Source organism: Rutilus rutilus, assembly GCF_951802725.1.
Source record: "Rutilus rutilus genome assembly, chromosome: 3".
NCBI classification, from domain to species: Eukaryota; Metazoa; Chordata; class Actinopteri; order Cypriniformes; family Leuciscidae; genus Rutilus; species Rutilus rutilus.
The window spans coordinates 10,935,105-10,954,982 of NC_140211.1; the positions used below are offsets into that span (position 1 = coordinate 10,935,105).

Consider the following 19,878-nt stretch of genomic DNA (forward strand, 5'->3'; position numbering starts at 1 on the left):
TTCACAGAGGCAGGGTCGTTCACAGAGAAAGGGTCGTTCACAGAGGCAGGGTCGTTCACAGAGGCAGGGTCGTTCACAGAGGCCGTGTCGTTCACAGAGGCCGGGTCGTTCACAGAGGCCGTGTCGTTCACAGAGGCCGGGTCGTTCACAGAGGCCGGGTCGTTCACAGAGGCAGGGTCGTTCACAGAGGCAGGGTCGTTCACAGAGGCCGTGTCGTTCACAGAGGCCGTGTCGTTCACAGAGGCCGTGTCGTTCACAGAGGCAGGGTCGTTCACAGAGGCAGGGTCGTTCACAGAGGCAGGGTCGTTCACAGAGGCAGGGTCGTTCACAGAGGCAGGGTCGTTCACAGAGGCAGGGTCGTTCACAGAGGCAGGGTCGTTCACAGAGGCAGGGTCGTTCACAGAGGCAGGGTCGTTCACAGAGGCAATGTCGTTCACAGAGGCAGTCGATCTCAGAGGCAGGGTCAATCTGAGAGGCAGGGTCGTTCACACAGGCAGTGTCGTTATCAGAGACAGTGTCGTTATCAGAGACAGTGTCGTTCACAGAGGCCGGGTCGTTCACAGAGGCCGGGTCGTTCACAGAGGCCGGGTCGTTCACAGAGGCCGTGTCGTTCACAGAGGCCGTGTCGTTCACAGAGGCAGGGTCGTTATCAGAGATAGGAGTCTCAGACACTGTGGCAAAAGAAGAAAGCAAAAACTATTATATTTTTAAATTTACTTCATTTTTATCAGTATAATAAAACAGAGTAGATTTAGAAAACTGGATCTGCGCTGACTCTAAGTCTAAAGTCACTCTGACTCGAAATTAACAATATCCCGGAGTATATGTTACTCCAGTAACTGCGACAGTTAACTGATGGAACTGATGAGCACGAGCAGCTGACACTGAGCATGCGTTTACTGCCGAACGTACAGTCAGGTACAGCCACGGTATCTTTGGCCAGGTGGTATATAGCATAGGGGGCGGGACTCCCGCTTCAGATTCTAGAGAGCATTTGAAGATGTGATGAGAAGCCATAGACTGTAAAAAATATGGACGTAGTGTTCGTGACGTCACCCGTAGGTTTCTATAGAGAGTTTTTGAAGCCTAAAGTGGGCGTAGCCGGCCGTCACCATCTTGGCAGCGCGTCACTCCCGGATAACAGAAAATGGGCAAAGAGGGGGGCGTGGGTGGAGCTGAGGTGCCTGGCTGCTGAAACCACGCCCCCTATCTCAGGCTTAGGAGCTAATGCTATATGCTACTGGCTTCACGCTACAGTGACAGCTGACTTGAAGAAGTACAGCCAATAGTTAAAGTTCAGAGGCACTTTAATATACTTAAAGCGCCTCTGAAGTTCAGAAAACAATTTAATATACTGCAAATAGCCTACTAGTTTTTTATGTTTATTTATAATTCATTTAGGCGGACAACAAGGCTACCAAGTACTGCGCCACAGTGCGCAGCTAATTCATTTAACATTTTTTTTCCTAACGCCATTTTTAGTCGAAAATTTCAGGACTTCAGTCGACCTAGATTTTGTTTGATTGCACTGTTAATTCAAAAATAATTCAGCTATTTTTAAAAATCAAGATCACTCTTTTATAATTATACAACATAAACCAGAAGTTAAAGGATTTTGATGAAGTGTATCACCTTTTAAAGCTGGGCTCGCCCTGAACAAAGCATCTTCCTCCTTGTCAAGAATGGCATTTAGGCCTAGCCCTACAGCAGCGAATAACACAAAACAAAACATTTCAATTGTGCACTCATCAAAACACAGTTGATGGAGATCATTTACTGCATAAATGATAATTGACTTGATTTACTTGAATATATGCTCAGATGGAGATTGTACAATGACAATGCGCTTACCTCGAAATTTTGTTAAATGCCATTCTCTCTTGGTTGCTTTTGCCATCTGTTTTTTCTTTTTTGTGTAAAGGTAATGCACAATCAGCAGACTCACTGTGATCAGCATGGCTTTTTGAGAGCAGAATATGTCTTTTTGGAGAGCTGAACAAATTTTACAACAAACCAACCAAACTATTGCAGAGTAATGCAGATAGTCAAACACAATGAGCGTTCGCTATAGCGACTGTCAACATTAAAAATTTTCTTAGCTGTGATGTCCCTAGTGATCTCACCTAGGCCTGCTAAATTACAGAAACGTCTGTCTGTTATTCGCATATCTCTCGAACCGTTAGTCTGATGGATTTCAAACTTGACAGGTGTCTCGCTACGGGCACGAGTAAGTGCAGTGCCAAGTTTGGCGCTGTTTGGATTAGAAATACAAAAGATATCGTTAAATATATCGGTAATAGAAGCACTTAGAAGGTTGTGGTTTAAAAATAAACATTCTGACATTAAGAGGGTTGTATCCACTGATCTATATAATGATCATTCTATATAGATCAGTGGTTGTATCGGTCAAAGAAGCCCCAAGAAGGTTGTGGTTTAAAAATAAACACTCAGTCAGCTACACTGTTTACTTCTGAATATTATAGTTTGGTTCCAAAACATGATAAATCCATTTCTTCAAAAATGAAGAAAGTGGCAAGATGAAAACCACTATTTTCTGTTTCAAACTTTCACATAGCATCTTTAGGTTATAATAACATAAAAAATTCAAATCCAGATTTTGATTTTCAAAGAGTTATTATAAAAACGCATTATTTTACCCCAAAAATGCAATAAATTCATGACACTTTTTTTTTCAAAATGCAATGAATCCATTGAATAAATATAAAAGTTATTTTTTATCATATTGAAACTGTTGAAATCAGCCATCGCTAAGAAATATCTCCTGAACTTTTCTGACGGCGATCAGCTCACAAAAACTGATTTTGCACGGGCACTTTGCACTGCTCCCTGAATCGACGCGCTTATTCATTTGTGGATGTTAACTGAGTCTGTAAATCAGCTATGCTGTTTACTTCTGAATATTATATTTTATTCTGGTGCGCTTAACGTTATCGCTACTGTGTAATAGTAGCCTATGCTATTCACCAACCAAACATATCCTATTCGGTGCGTTCACAGTCTCTTTCACGGCCATCATTTGTAGTAGCCTATTCACAAACTGTTTGCTCAAGCATAGCGTTTTCTCTGAGTTCACTTTGTGCTTTCTACCATGCACAAATAAAAATGTCACTGAACTTTTTCTGTGTAATTGTAACAAAGAGCACTCAAACACACCAAACAGCAGTTATAGGTCAGTATCGCTGAATATCAGGGAGTTCTTGAATGAGAGATGAATTATAGATTCTTGGCATGAGGACAGAGGACTCATCCAGAATGAATATGCAGTGATGAATATGGACACGCTCAGTGAAGCACTTTTAATGGCTCCAGGGAAGGAATGCTGGCGTTCGTCAGCTTGGTTTGGAAAACTACTGCTCCCTCAGAACACATCTCGACTTTCCCACACTTTGTTGAAGGATCTAGACAGACATGACTGATGGGAATGGAGTGAAATTACATACAAAGATGTGCTGGTTCATAAGAATGAAAAGTACAGTCTTTTGCTTCTAATTTGCTGTCATTATATTATATAATTTATATCAGTATCAAACTATATGATTCTCACAATATATAATACTTCTCAGACAATACAAATTGCTCTTCATCAAACGCTGTGTGTGAATCAAGGTAACCATGGTAAAGATGAAAGTAAAAGAAGGTGTAATGACATTCCCAACTATTGTGTTTCTCCTCAGGTAGAGCCGTTCTTCATCAGCCTAGCGTTGTTTGATCTGTCCAAAGGCTGTAAGATCTCTGCAGACTTCCATGTTGACCTCAACCCACCCTGCGTGAGGGAAATGATTCAAGACGGCTCTCCTGGAACACCAGAACCAGGAGGAGGAGACGCAAATGAAACAGTCAGGGTGAACGGACACGGCCTACCGGTTATCCAGAGGGTCGCAGAGTCTCTCTTACGCTTCCCCACTCAGGTAAAAGACACTCATGATACTGACATGGTAACAATTGTATAATGGTGATGGCTTTCTAGAGATCTTTAATTAAAAGTCACTTTTGATAATCCTTTACTAAATGAAAATGCTGTTCTTCTAATACCATAGTGATAAAATTATCTTATATAAAGACTTTTTAAAATCTATTTATCTATTATTATATTATATTTAGTGCTGTCAAAAGTAACGCGTTAACACATGCGATTCATTTTTTCAGATTAACATGGTAAAAATATTTAACGCAATTAACGCTGCATCCGTTTTTTTTCGTCATCCTTTGGCTAGCGTTACATTATATGATCACGCTCTTATTCATGCAAATGCAAGCGCGATAAGACATAAAAGAGAACGCAGTGTGTTACTACTGGCGCATGTTTCTGTGAATCTCCTGTCTGTGTGACACACACACACACACACTCGTGCGCACAGAAAGCTGCTTCAGACAGTGCTTGAACGGACAAAAACACACAAAATTATGCCGTTTTGTCGAGTATCCTCGTAAGCAGAGTGTTAAATGAGTTCAGTGAAGTCTTAAAGGAACAAAGAGTTGTGAGACGATAGGATGCGTGTCAGATCCACGTCTTGTGCGGACAGCAGCCTAATAAACCTGTTGCTGTCTGTCATGAAGGATGATCAAAGAACAAAAGAAAAAGAGAAATTCACTCACTTCTCTGCATAACATTTGTAGCTTTAATAAGGATTCATCTATAGGCCTATTTAATGTGCATCACTGTGAAGTGTTTGATAACTTAACTCAATTTCTGTATATATCCAACCTGTTAGACCTACCTGAAAATCTTACAGCACTGTTTACAAGGTTACATGGGTCAAAAAGTTAAACTTTAAAAAAAAAAAAATCCTTTTTGTGCATTTTGATGTTAAAATCTGAACTGGTCTGACTGGGCCAATAGAAAAATATGAGCTCTGATATATTGAAGGGCACTGCTAAATGTGACATTTATTATAACGGGTTTATGTGAAGATTGTTTAAAGTTTGCTTAAATTAAAAGTTCTTTAAAAAAAAAAAAAGTCTAATAAATGTTAAAATTGATAGCTTTTAATTATACTGTAATGCTGAATGGCTATAATTAATGGATAAATTGAGAAAAAAAAAAGTTAATAGAGACATCAGTAGTAGTATTGGTATCTGTGATATTAGCCTTCTTTCATAAAAAGATGCCATTAAACAAACATTTAAAATATAGGCTACTGTTGGAGATTAAATGTAAAATTATTACTGTATAAAAATATATTGAAAACTTTAATGTTAGCTGCGATTAATCGTGATTAGTTACAGAAAACCGTGTGATTAATTCGTAAATTTTTTAATCAATTGACATATTATATTATTGTCTTTAGTGTATTGCTATGTGGTTGGTTGCTTACAGGCCCCACTTTCAGCTTTCTATGATATTCTTGTTTCTAGAAATGGCTCCTTTCCTCAAAGGAAGTATATGGATTTCTTTTTGTGCCAATTTCATGGTCCACCAGACAAAAAAGCCTTAGCAAGCATCACTAAAAACCAAGAAATAGCTTTTTGTTCATTAGATCGTGACAGATTTACCCTGGTCACCTTTTAAAATCTGCACTCTGCTGAATATTTCTGTAAATGACTGGCAACCCTTCCCAGTAAGCATTGTCCAGCACTGCTGAATAAGAAGGATGCTTCTGCTGTGCTTCTGATAGGGGAAGTCAATGTGGTTTCAGATTTTTGCACATCCATGCAGTTTGCAGGGCTGCAGGTGGCTGAATATAGTCGATGTTTGGCTGACTTGCGTCATTTTCCCTCGTCATTGTGTTTCTGCCTTCTGTTGAAAGCCTGTGTCCATTTTGCAATAACTGCCACAAATGCAAAATCATGTGCACATGAACATTCATACCACATTAGCACTGAGTTAAGAGTATACAACTGAAAACATTTTTTTGCTTTATTATTTACATCTGTCACTTTTAAAGTAGGATGACACGTAGACCTGGGCTAAATAAATGCACCTTTTTATCTCTGGTATTGAAGTTTTATAGTTATGAATCATGAATTGCTAAACTTCACTAATCCTCTCAAGGCCTACTTATCTGAGTGTGCACACAAGTGTGTGTTTTCATGCGTTTGAGCATGCCATGCCGTGCGTGGCGTGTGGCCAGGCCAGAAACAGCTTTAATTTTTAACACAGCACTGTTTCATAGCACTAATGCTACACACTAAATCAAAGCCAGTGCCATGACTGTCTCAAGCCTCTGCTGGCAGGCTGGGGAATGTGACGTGGCTTTACTGGAACTGACATTACGCAGGTCCCTGGTGAAACACTGGGCAGGGCAGCTGACATGAAGAAGAAGAGATGGCTGAATGTGTTGTTAGAGGAAGACGAGAGAGAGAGAAATAGACACAATGATAGAAAAACAGAGACTAAAGAGTATAAGCAATGTCTTGCAGTTTAGATTGTTATGAATTTGATTTCTTTTGATGACTTGGATGAATTGTGAATTGGCAAGTCTGCAGAGGTCAGAAATAAATTTCCCTTTCTTTCAACCTCTGTGTTCAGGTACATATGTGGCCATAATGCCACACAAAAATAGTGAGAGCTATTATTATTATTAATATTATTATAATTTTAATTATTATTATTCTATCAGGATCAAACAGTAACAAATTAGCAAAAAAATCTAAACCACTATACTCGCTCTTTTACATTTATTTACTCAAGTTAAAGGTACACTATGTAACTTTTGGCCCTCTGGCGGTTAAAAAACAAAACTGCATGCATTTCGCAGAAGAAATTGTTTTGGTTGTGCTTCGGCTCTTCGTGACTGTGAGGATGAATATGAACCAAATGTTTTAGAATGAACTCTGTTAGAGAGCAACATATGGCAGTTTATCTGTTCAATAAAATACCTTTCTCACCTGTTGAGTAATAAAAACAACATCGCCGCGTCACTTTTACAGCATTACAAATCCCTCAGTTCTTGCCATCTCAGAAAAGCCAAGCCAATTTGGTTTTATTTGGTTTATTATTTTATTATATGACGAGACACCCAGGGGGCGAGTGACGCATGTACGCAATTTCCAATGAAAACCATCCCGACATGTCTAAAATATAAACACTTATAATAGGCTTACCATAGTGAATCAGACAAAAAAAAGTTTTAGAAGAAGCATTGATGATGTATTCATTGTCTCATTATTATTTAATTGTAATTTTGTTATTTTTTAAATTCTGGGGGAAAAAAAGTTGTAAACGTTTAATTACAATGAACTTCCATAATCAACAAACCACTTGCCATAATAATCATCTGTCAATATATTTAATTTTCCTCTTTACTTAAGAATATACGTACAACCACAGTATGACTTTTGTCTCATCCAGGGTATTTTCTCCGTCACCAACCCTCACACAGACATCTTCCTGCTGGCACGGGTGGAAAAGGTTTTACAGAATGGCATTACCCATTGCGCTGAGCCCTACATTAAGACCTCCGACATCAGCAAGGTCTGCTGCTGAATAACACACATTCTTCAAGAGAACTGTAAAATCTTCTTAGGCATGATGTCTTTCTACTTGAACAGAGCATTGCATAACAGACAACAAGCTGTCTAGGATGCACTTTAACATTTTAAATATCAGTCTGATGGGGAAAATACAAGAATAGTGTATAAAGATAATATAAGATGTGTTGTATTTATACAGTTGTTGGTTGTTAAGTAATGTTTTGTAGTTAAAGTGTGGCTTCTCATTCCATTAACTCATGATTTGTCATACTTCCAGTATTTCCAGAGGTTTAGGCCTGAATTTTGTTCTTTTGTTAAATCAGATTTAAATGCTTCCAGAATGTACTGTAGAATATTTCCATGTATTTTTATGTGTCTGTTTCTCAGACAGTGCAGAAAGTCCTGAAGACTGCCAAGCAGACGTGCCAACGGCTGGGCCAGTACCGGATGCCCTTCGCTTGGGCTGCCAAGTAAGACAGAAACTCACTTCCTATTCATATTCACTTAAAGGGATAGTTCACACAAATATAAAAATTGTGTTAGTAATTACAAATTCCAAACCTGTAAGACTTCCGTTAATCTTCAGAAAACAAAAGAACATCTTTTTGATGAAATATGAGCCAGTTCTGTACTCTCCACTGACAGCTACTACGCAACTACCACTTTGACGCTTCAAAAAGTTCATAAAGAGATTGTAAAACTAATCCACATGAATTGAGTGGTTTAGTCCAAATTTTCTAAAGAGACTCGATCACTTTATATGATAAACAGATTTAACTTAGCCTTTTTATTTACATATAAACATTAATCTGCAAACATAAACAGAAGCTCAACCGAACCTTCTTAACAGGCAAAACAATTTTTGTTGGTTCTTACTGAAGCTCAAACTTGGTGCGTAACACGAGCATGAACCTTATTGGTTCTTGTATGTCAAGCGAACATGTTTGCGCTTCAGTTTACCACAACTGATGTGTGAGTTGATGAATGTTTATATTGTGAATAAAAGCCAAAATTAAATCTGTTCAGCCTATAAAGTGATCGAGTCTCTTAGAAAATTTGGATTAAACCACTCAATTCATATGGATTAGTTTTACAATCTCTTTATGAACTTTTTGAAGCGTCAAAGTGGTAGTTGAGTAGACTGTCTATAGAGGGACAGAATCTCTCAGATTTCATCAAAAAGATCTTCATTTGTGTTTCAAAGAGTTTGGAACGACTAATTACTAATGAGTAATTGCTGACAGAATTAGTATTTTTGGTGAACTATCACTTTAATGGACTAGTAAGAGTATGAGTTATATTATCTGAGTTCTACATTAAGTAGAATTATGTGCCTTTCAAACTGTAACGTCACAGTCAGTACACTCCGGAAATAGATGCCAAAGACATCAGGGTGTGTGTGTTGTGTGGCTTCAGACAGGTGTTCAAAGATTCCCAAGGCAGTTTAGACATGGATGGGAAGTTCTCTCCACTCTACCGCCAAGACAGTAGCAAGATTTCCACAGAAGACCTCATCAAACTATTGACTGATCTCAAAAAGTGAGTGATAACTATCTATCTTTAACACTATCTTTTGATGTCTGGTATCCCTAAATGGTCACTGTGATTTTGACTAGTAGGAAAGGATCCTGGATCAGCATGTCTTATCAAACAATCATAGTACTAATTTGATCCTTAAACTAAACCCTAAAAATGAACTAATCATTAATCAAAGGGAAGTGATAAGAGTGGTGTCCAGCCTCTAAGAATGTGTTCACACTTGACATGTTTGGTTCGATTAAAACGAACACTGGTGAGATTGCTCTTTTAGTGCGGTTCATTTGAATAAGTGTGAACGCTGCCATCTGAATCCTGGTGCCACCAAACAAGCGGACCGAGACGCTGAAAAGATGGGTCTCGGTCCGCTCTTGAACTGTGGTTTGTTCGAATGAAATATGAACGCAACACGGACCAAAGACAAGTAAACAAACCAAAAACAGGACATGATGCGACCCTGAAATGGACAGAATGCTCAAGCATAAATGGTTCTTCTCATCATAGTCGAGATGTTGCACCATCACAGTTCGGTACAGCATCAGAACCGCGTCTCCTCGCAGCAGATCTTCATTTTTGTGTGTGATGGCTATTTTGACTCCTTTACACATTTTATAAGCTCTTCACAAGTTCTCAGCTAGTAAAAATACCATCATACTGTATGTCCGCAAATGCAACGAGCGCATGTGGCCCAGTGCACAGCATTGTTTTGGATGTTTGGTACGTTCCGTCGAAAAATATGTCATAAAAGCCATGTCATTTTTTTTGTCTTTAGGTTAAGTGTTAAAAATAACAGTGTGAACAGTAAGTGAGCCAGGACTAAATGTATCTTTTTTTTTTTTGGGCCCTGAGCAAAAGAACCAAACTACAAGTGTGAACTAAGATTAATTCAAACCACAACCCTTTCTCTAGCCCTAAAATCTGATTAGTTGATGGGAATGATGTGTTCCACTTGGCAAAATCCCACTCATCCACCATGCATGTATTTCCTTGTTAGTCGCTTTATTGCATAATGCATTAAGAGTTCAGTGTTTTGAAGAGACATTTTTCTTTATAGACCAGAGAAGAACAAACTGCAGATAATCCCTGGACAAATTAACATCAGTGTTGAGTGTGTTCCCCCAGACTTGTCAAGTAAGTTTGTTTTGTCTGTTATGTTAATTGCTTTGGCATTTAACATTTGCTAACATCTCTTTTGAATCTAAAGGTCATTCATTTATTGACTTCTCAGTAGCACTTTATCTACAGACACACTTTCAGCTTGTAAAACTGTCATCTGAATTTGTACTCTATTTGTGGAAAGTGGTTTGATGATTGTGGCGTTTACTATATAACCTTTATCTTCGTAGACTCGGTCACATCATCTTATATTCCTGTGAAGCCGTTCGAGGAACAGTGTGAGAGGGTTTTTGTGGAAGTGGAGGAGTTTGTTCCAGAAGAGGCGAGATACAACCACCCATTCACCATCTACAAGAACCATCTCTACGTCTATCCTCAGCAGCTCAAATACGACAATCAGAAGACATTTGCCAAGGTGAGATTCTGTAATTGGTGGAACTGGGAAGCTGTGGGTGGTGGTACAACGACAAGCTCCTTCGAGCAGTAACAATGTCTGCCTACGTGTTTTCAAACATGAGGCTTTGTGAAAAGCCTCCGGGATTCTATTCATAATCAATTCACGAAAGATCGTATCTCTAATTAAACAGACTCCAGGGTTAATTGCTTCCTCCTGCACTGCTGGAAAGCGTATGACACTGGCTGTTTGCCCTGTTGCTCACCAACTTCTTTTCTTCTAAATTAGAGATGCTACCAAACATGTAAACAGATCTATTCCTCATGGTTTCTAATGACATCTGTTTATTGCCTTTTATTCAGTTTTATTAATTTGCAATATATCAGTTTACACAATACATGTTGCTTTATAATGATCTTCTCAATCTGTGTTTTACATGTTGTCAAAGACACTGGCATCTACTAGCTTAGCATCTAATTATACCTTTGATATTATGCCATATTTATAAACTAAAATAGCCTTGTCTGTTGCATATAATATATTATTTGCAAATGCATTGTGCTTATTCAAACGTAGGGGGCAAATCATTCTTTATCTTTGATAATAAAGTTGCATTGCAAAGATTATTTAGTTGCAAAGTATATGTTGATTTCTTATCAAAAATGAAATCATACACACACACACACACACACACACACAGATATATATATATATATATATATATATATATATATATATATATATATATATATATATATATATATGCGGTCTAATGCAGCGTGTGTGTTTCCTCTCAGGCTCGGAACGTTGCAGTGTGTGTTCAGTTCAAGGATTCTGATGAGGAGGGAGTCGGTCCATTGAAGGTGACTGAATGATTATTCTTCATGTGGTACCAGCATTGTTCCACAAGTTCTTTAATATTCAATAATTAGTGCAGTATAATGTGTTATTGATTAACCGCTGATTGCTTTTAGTGTATCTACGGCAAGCCTGGGGATCCGCTTTTCACCACCAGTGCTTTTGCTGCAGTTTTGCATCACAATCAGTGTCCGGAGTTTTATGATGAGGTAATATATCCATATATTATCATGCATATTGTCATGTAGTGTAATTCTTTTTGCTCAACTGCACAGCAACACAATCTCTCACAGTCACCGTAAATAAATATGAATCTATTTAGCAGAATACATCACGTCATATTGGACTTATCGTAATTAACAAAAAGTTTTTGAGTAGTAAAAATATCAACATCATTATTATTAATTAAATAAGACATCTATGAATTATCATCATTCTTAAATAATAAATATTTATAATGTGTATATATCTGAGAACACTAATAGCTCATAAAATGTGAGTCCACACTTTTTTATTGAGACCAAAAACTATTACATAATTCAGTACCCAGTCAATGCCAATGATGTTGAGTCATAAACAACACAAAGCATGAGCTTTCCCAAGACAATTTCTGAATCATTCCAGAGACACATCCTGTTAGGCTTCACTGGACCCTCAGGGCCAAGATGTTAAAGACATATTATTCGCTCAGTAGATAAATGAGTCACAAGACATCAACACATTCAGCAGGCATAGACATAGCCAATAAAGCCGTGTGTTACAGTATTTGCTGGACAGAGTCTAATGATGTCATCAGCTGGAGAGCCTCAAAGGAGCCATTCACCAAAAATTGTATTGATGATGCATATTATATTCAGGCAAACAGATGAGCCCAGAATATACATGCTACATGCTAAATTGCACGTCGTCAAGCATTTTCCCCTAGAAAACCTTTATAAACAAAATGCATAATATGGATTAAGACATTGGGCCCTATCTTACACCCGGCACAATGCGCCGACGCAAGTGTTTTTTGCTACTTTCAGTGCTACTTTCAGTCCGACGCAGTTATCATTTTCACGTCCTGCGCCACGTTGTTTAAATAGCAAATGCATTTGCGCCCATGGGCGTGCTGGTCTGAAAACGAGGTGTGTTCTGGCGCATTGTTGGTGCGTTGCTATTTTGAGACAACAGAAATAGACTGCGCAATTTTTTTTTTGTTATTTAAAGGTGCATTAAGCAACTTTTCATGTTAAAAATGCTCGTTTTTCTAACCCATACATACTTAAACAATTGCCTGATGGGCTGAATGAGCCCTTATATGATCACTGCGATTGCCTCTATAATCCTGTACAGTAAAATAAATAAGAGGGATTCGGGACGGAATCGACTGGGCGTGACGTCATGCGCGTTCACGCTTACCTGGCTATGTCTGGCAGGTTTGTGTATTCGCTGCCATTATCCGCATCAGCGAAGACAACTCGAGCGACTTTTGCTAAAGTAGAAGATGGATTCAAAGAGACCGGCTTCTAGTTCATCCCAAACCCCAACGCAAACTCCACGTAACCGCATGCACAACTCTGGTTGCAGTTTCGCGTGTCGCCAGAAGGGGGCATAGTTCTGCAAAAACTCAGAGACTTGCGCAATGCACCTTTAATGAGCGCGTTAGTAATGTGCGCCTATAGGCGGGTCCACAACGCGCATCCACTCTGCTTATACCATGGGCTGTTTAAATACTCGATTCTGATTGGCTGGAAGGTGTGCAGTAAAACCGTTTAATGCACAGGTAGTTCCAGTCAGTTTGATTACAGTTCGAAATTAATCCGCTAACCATAGTAACACAGATACACTTGCAAGCAGAGTGAGAGACGCATATGAAAACGTTTAGGTAGGCTAAATGGATGATTTTTGAATATCGTTTAATTTGTATCAGTGTTGCCTGTCATTCATAAATAATTGTAATAAATCCATTAAAGAATCATTAAGTTATGCTTAAGCAATGAGGGGACTGTAACTCCTAGACTTTAAAGAAGAGATCGACGCACACAGGTAACTCGCGCACGCATCTCTCTCTCTCTCTCTCTCTGTGTTCCTTCTCCTTCAGTTCTCTGTCTCTCTCTTTTAATAATGAATTTAAATAAATGTGAATTCATTCAAATAAAAGCAATCCGATGGCTCTACTTTATTTAAAGCGGACGGAGTGCAATAACTGACGAGCCTTAACTTAAGAAATAACCGTCATTTTTACACGTCTGTTAAAAAATTACACTGTAAACATCAGTTACAGCTTTAACTTATTTTTAACTTGGCAAATAACCAAGGTATAAGCGGGATAATCCACGGCTAGCCATGCATTAAAGAATTGTAATGCACTTCGTAGAGGCAACCACCCTCCGCTTCGCGTCGGGTGGTTCTTCGCCTCTACGTCGTGCATTAAAATCCTTTAATGCATGGCTAGCCGTGGATTATCCCTTACTTATAAAACACACAGGGACGCACAGCAGCACACAAACATGCCAAATATTTAAAATAAAAAGATTACAATGTAAAATATTATTATTGTGTACATAAAGATATGGTGGAATCCGGCTTGTCTCGTAGATGCTCTGCTTGCGCACTTTAACCTCGCGCACGAGCAGATCCGTTTGCGCTCTGGAGACGCGTTCGGTCTTTCCACTATCAAATTCCGTCATGTAAATCGCATATTTGCCATGGCGCGAGCGCAACTGGCATTTAAAGGGAATGGGAGATGAGACTCTGATTGGTTTAACGCACGTAAATCCCAATTACTCATTAAGAGACTAGGGACAACCCTCTAAGACCACCATTTTTCCCGTCGTTAAACTAGCAAAAGTGAACTTGCGCCGTGCGCTTTAGACCATGCGCTTAGATCGTTAAAATAGGGCCCAATGTGTTCATATTCTGCCATTATTTACTCATTTTGTGTCGCATAATAATGACATGTTTTCTTTTCATGTACTGTATTTATGAGATCAAATTAGGCTTATATAATTTTTTTTGTACAAGAACTAGGTTAAAATTAAATTAGTCAAGTTCCCCTTAATGTTTAAGTATTTTCATTTCTGTCACAGATTAAAATCGAGCTCCCTGTTCATCTCCATGAGAAGCATCACATTCTCTTTACGTTCCACCACATAAGCTGTGAGGTTGGCAACAAAACCACCACCAAGAAGCGAGAGGGAGTGGAAACACTGGGTGAGTGTTTGTTTGTGTACTGTATGCACTACCGTTCAAAAGTTGGGAGTCAATTTGATTTTTATTTAAGATTTTTATTCAGCATGGATGCATTAAATGTAAAGACATTTATAATGTTACAAAAGATTTCTGTTTCAAACAAATGCTGTTCTTTAGAACTTTCTATTCATCAAAGAATCCTGAAAAAATTTATCACAGTTTCCACAAGAAATATTAAGCAGAACAATTGTTTTCAACGTTGATAATAATGATAAATGTTTCTTGAGCAGCAAATCAGCATATTAGAATGATTTTTGAAGGATCATGTGACACTGAAAACTGGAGTAATGATGCTGAAAATTCAGCTTTACCAGATTAAATTACATTTTAAATATATTCAAATAGAAAACAGTTATGATAAGTTGTAATAATATTTCAAAATATCATTCATAAATGCAGCCTTGGAGGCCAAAGAGACTTCTTTCATAAACATTTAAAAATGTTACCAACCCCAAATGTTTGAACGGTAGTATGTGTGTGTGTATGGAAAAGAGTGCTACAGTAGGGTTCTGGAAGTAAAAACAATTTTTACCAATAACTTATATAAACTTTTAAATGTAGACCTACTGTGAGCTACGAGGTTGTTAATCAATAGTATTTGCTTCGGTTGAAGCGGGCAGCCCACACTATTTCAACTTAGTTTTAAAATAATCGTGTCTAACAGCGGAATCCGTGGTGGAAAAATTCATTACCCATGATGCTGCACAGAAAATTCCACCAATCAGAGTCCAGACAAGCAAAACATGCCAATAAGTTCTCTTTAGCTCCGCCCACTCCCATGAAGCACTGCGAATGACGTAATCGAGGCGATCTCCCAACACACTCCAAATATTTAAATATTTGAATATATATGCATATTTTGCAATAACCTTAATACATGTACCTTTGTATTTTTTTCCATTTTGTCAAATATTTTTTTGCTTCAAATCAAAGTTTGTAATGTTATGATTCACCTTGTAGCTGATTGGCTTGGTTCATGGCTTATAACTCTTTAACAAAGACTTTTTAGAAATTAATAGAAAAAATACATCTGGAACCAACTCTGCTGAAAAAGGAGGCGAGCACTGTTGCACTCAATTGACCTTTAACCCTCGCTCTCTACAGTGGGTTACTCCTGGACTCCTTTATTGAAGGATGGCAGAATACAGTCCTCAGAGCTACAACTTCCTGTGTCTGCTAATCTACCAGCTGGTTATATGTTTGACAAAAGCCAAGACTCAAAGAAGGTACAATCTTCTTTTCAGCAACACTAATGTTAAAAATTCATTTTAAGTGTGCGTTTGTTGGTTGAGTTGTTGATTGGTTGGTTTGTTTGTATATTGACTGGTTAGATTGATTGATTTGGTTGATTCACTGATTCGTTCTGTCATTTTTTTCTTTTTCTCTAGACTTCCCCAGACATCAAATGGGTGGAGAATGGCAAACCATTATTCAAAGTGCGAGTGAATGTAGCATCAACAATTTACACTCAGGTATGTTGAGCTGATCTAAGGATTGTTCAGCTAATTTCAATCCATTGTACTGAACAGAGAATAATGAAGTGTTATGTAACATAAAAGCGTTAAATGTAGTAAATTCCACCCCATCCAGGATTTGCACCTCCACAATTTCTTCCAGTGTTGCCAGCTGATGAGGTCAGCATCACAGGGCAATTACGCTGAACTCGTCAAGTACCTAAAGGTGAGAACAAGGGAAAATGCAGATGTCATCATTTAATTGGAGTTAAACCCAATATTATGAACAGAGGACATGCATTTAAGTTAAACCTCACCCACATGATTTCTCTGAGCTTTTCTTTGGAACACATTTAGGAAATAACTGAAAAATGTAGGGTCGGTAAGACTTTATATTTTTATTTAAAAGAAGTCTCTTATGCTCATCAAGGCGGCTTATTTGATAAAAAATGCATTGAAGACCTTAATATTCTGAAGTATTATCACAATTTAAAATAACTGTTTTTATATTTTAATACATTTTAAAATGATATTTATTCATGTGATGCAAAGCTGAATTTTCAGCATCATTACTCCAGTCTTCTGTGTCACATGATCCTTCAGAAATCATCCTAATATGCTGTTTTGATGCTCAAGAAACATTTCTCATTATTATCAATGTTGAAAACAGTTGTGCTGCTCAACATTTTTGTGAAAATTTCATCTTTGATGAATAGAAATTTCAAAAGAACAGCATTTTATTTGAAATGGAAATCTTGTGTAGCAATAAAAATGTCTTTACTGTCACTTCTGATCAATTGAATGCATCCTTGCTGGAAAAAGGTATTAATCTCTTAGAAAAAAGATGAAAATCTTACCGATCCCAAAGCTGGTGTAAGTGTACTTTGTAATCTTTTAATTTCCTCTCCAAGTGCCTACATGCGGTGGAGACTCGGGTCATCATCACGTTCCTCCCTACGGTGCTCGTTCAGCTCTTTGGAGTCCTCACTATGGCAAACAAAGAGGGTCAAGACATTGCTGTCAACTCCACACGGTGATTTACTACCTTATTAGTCTTCTCAGAAAGACACCAGCTGCATTACTGTTTTGAATGCAAACAGGCCTATGAAAAAGTTGAATCTTTAAAGATACACTATATAACTTTTTTTTTTTGTTGTTCAAAATTTAAATAATGAGTCGATACATCATCCATCCCTCTTACAAAACGTGTTTTTGTCTTACCCCGATTAATTATGGTAAGCCTATCATTAGTGTTTGTATTTTAGACGTGTCCGGATGGTTTTTGCTGGAAATTGTGAACATGCGTCACTCGTCCGTGTGTGTCTTACACACAAAGGTTAGATTCGCAACGAATGAGAAAGGTTGAAAATCTCCAACTTTGAAACGAAAACAAAAAACACTGATCAGAATAGAGTCTGCTGGCGAAAAGAGACAAGAGCTCGTAATTAAACTAGCATCTGCTTGGCTTTTCGGAGATGGCTAGAACTGAGGGATTTGAAATGTTGTAGATGCGTTGTAGATATTGTGTTTTTATAAGTAAGGCATTTTATTGAACAGATAAATTGCCACTTGTAGCTCTCTAACAGAGTTCACTGTAAAGCATTATCTATTGTGAAGGGTCATATTCATCCTCACAGTCACGCAGAACCAAAGCACAACCAAAACAATGTTCTTCCGCAAAATGCATGCAGTTGCATAGTGTACCTTTAACATCATCTTTTCGTGTAATTTAAAATGTAGGAATGCTTCCTCGTATTGACATTACTAATGTGCCTTTGTTTTACAGTGTAATCATTCACATAGTGTCTCAGTGTCATGAGGAGGGTCTGGAGCACCACCTACGCTCTTTTTTGAAGGTATGACACTAAGGCTCCTTGTTAAAACTAAAAAATGTTGGGCCTGTTTACACCTGGACATATCATGCGTTTTTATTGATCGGATAGCTATCTGATTTGTTAAAACGGTTCCATTTACACTTGCCCTCATAAATGTGTCTCCACAAAACGAATATAACAGATTCCAGCGCTATATGCTAATTAAATGAAGTTCAGTTGTGAAAGCAACAGATATGAGCTGCATTTTATTTATCAGCAGCTAATTTCAAGATTAAAGACCACAATAAAGAGCGGCATCAGCAACTGGAAAGATCATTTCAATCTCTGTACTTTCAATGAAGATGATTGTGTTTTGAGCATCTGCGACTTACTTTCTGTTTGATTTGCGGCAGTTTGCGCGCTAGCGATGCATGTTGCGGTAGCACTTAATTGGTGTTATAGCCAATAACACGCTCTCACTTGTTTCTTTTTTTACATTTTGGGAGGAGTAAAATTTACATATGTGGTTTCAACAACCATATTTTTTACACTTGTCCAGTTTCATCTGGAATGCGTCTCAGACCACCTCCTGAAGTGGTTTAAGCGATCGGATTTAAATCCGTCTCCAAAGCGTTTTCGGAGGGCCTTTACACCTCATCTTTTCACGATCGGATAGCTATCCGATCACAGAAAATGCATGAAGTGACCAGGTGCAAACTGGCCTTTTGATGGGATCACACTCGACCACACTAAAAGCCAGGTGTAATTTTATTTAAAAAATAAATAAATAAAAAATTACAAATGTGCGTTTTGTGAAACTGCTGAAAAGCAATTTTTATTAATTTAGTAACATAAACATTGATTTGATTAGTCCAAGAGTGGTTTAAACCAGTGGTTCTCCACAGGTTTGGCCATTTTATCATGGTCATTAAGCCGCAATAAAAAAATGGAATTTGAACCACCTTTTTCTTTTGCAGTACGTGTTTCGGATCAACAACACATCTTCAGAAAACTCTGTGACGACACATGAAGTTTTGGCTACAGCAGTGACTGCCATCCTCAAACAAACTGCAGACTCGAACACCTGCAACAAACTCCTCAAGGTGACAGAACTGTTCAGTTATGCTGAATATGACCTATTTGCGCAGCAGATGGCGCTGTTGTGTTTATTTTCTGTCTTTTGGATTCACTTCAGAATTGAAGTTTGCTGCCTAAGTTCCAAGGAATCTGTTGGTTAATACAAATAATGCTCATGTCATCATTCACACCCACATAACTTGAGCCACTTTCTTTTATTTGAAACCACGGGACTTCTTCAGTGTATTTGAATGAATATACCCTCCTTTTCTCATACAGACTAAGCACCTCCTTAACAACTCCTTAAGGACACATTTTTTTAGAATTCAATTCTCAGAGCTTCCTTAGAACTAAGTTTTTAGGGAATCCGCTGTTACACAATTAGATAACTGAGAACAGATTTGACTTTGACTTTGAATAATAAGTACATCGTTTCAGGAATGCAGTTCACTTTCACTGTGCATTTATTTTGTGATTATGTTGCAGGGCTGCCAACTCTCACGCATTCACCGTGAGACTCACACAATTAACACTTTTCACACGCTCTCACGCCACACATCCACGAAGCAAAGAGGACACGGAGACCGACAGACTAGACAGAGCAGGTTACTTGTGATATAAAAAATATCTCAGCTCTCAGATTCTGTCAATTTTGTTACGAAATTCAAACAATAAATACCGTTTTGGCCCTTGTAAATGTGACGTGACAGATCCCTAGTGGCACGTGAACCGATCATCTCTACTAGCTAATAGTAAATACACACGAATGAACAATGTTGAAAGATACAGTAGGCTACAACAAATGTATATTCCTCATACATAATATTTATCAATCAGTGATATCTATCAATCAGTGTTTTCTCGCGGACAGAGGTCAATAAAACAATTATGTCACATAACATTTACCTCAGGAAAGCCATTTAATGACCATAATATAGGCTATAGCACGCTAGTTGGCTAG

The 19,878-nt window shown here is 38.1% G+C and overlaps 1 protein-coding gene across 4 annotated transcripts in view; it reads left to right on the top strand.

The window, feature by feature from the left end:
- dock11 (dedicator of cytokinesis 11) overlaps window positions 1-19,878 on the top strand; it is a 107,746-nt gene that overhangs the window by 27,737 nt on the left and 60,131 nt on the right. For all 4 annotated transcript variants that reach the window (XM_084405978.1, XM_084405980.1, XM_084405979.1 and 1 more), the window contains exons 12-26: window positions 3,696-3,929; window positions 7,313-7,435; window positions 7,822-7,904; window positions 8,851-8,973; window positions 10,025-10,101; window positions 10,317-10,501; window positions 11,278-11,343; window positions 11,455-11,547; window positions 14,410-14,533; window positions 15,677-15,798; window positions 15,961-16,044; window positions 16,163-16,252; window positions 16,938-17,059; window positions 17,813-17,882; window positions 18,818-18,943. In XM_084405978.1, coding sequence (XP_084262104.1) covers window positions 3,696-3,929; window positions 7,313-7,435; window positions 7,822-7,904; window positions 8,851-8,973; window positions 10,025-10,101; window positions 10,317-10,501; window positions 11,278-11,343; window positions 11,455-11,547; window positions 14,410-14,533; window positions 15,677-15,798; window positions 15,961-16,044; window positions 16,163-16,252; window positions 16,938-17,059; window positions 17,813-17,882; window positions 18,818-18,943 — 1,722 coding nt within the window. The remainder of the gene's footprint in view (window positions 1-3,695; window positions 3,930-7,312; window positions 7,436-7,821; window positions 7,905-8,850; window positions 8,974-10,024; window positions 10,102-10,316; window positions 10,502-11,277; window positions 11,344-11,454; window positions 11,548-14,409; window positions 14,534-15,676; window positions 15,799-15,960; window positions 16,045-16,162; window positions 16,253-16,937; window positions 17,060-17,812; window positions 17,883-18,817; window positions 18,944-19,878) is intronic.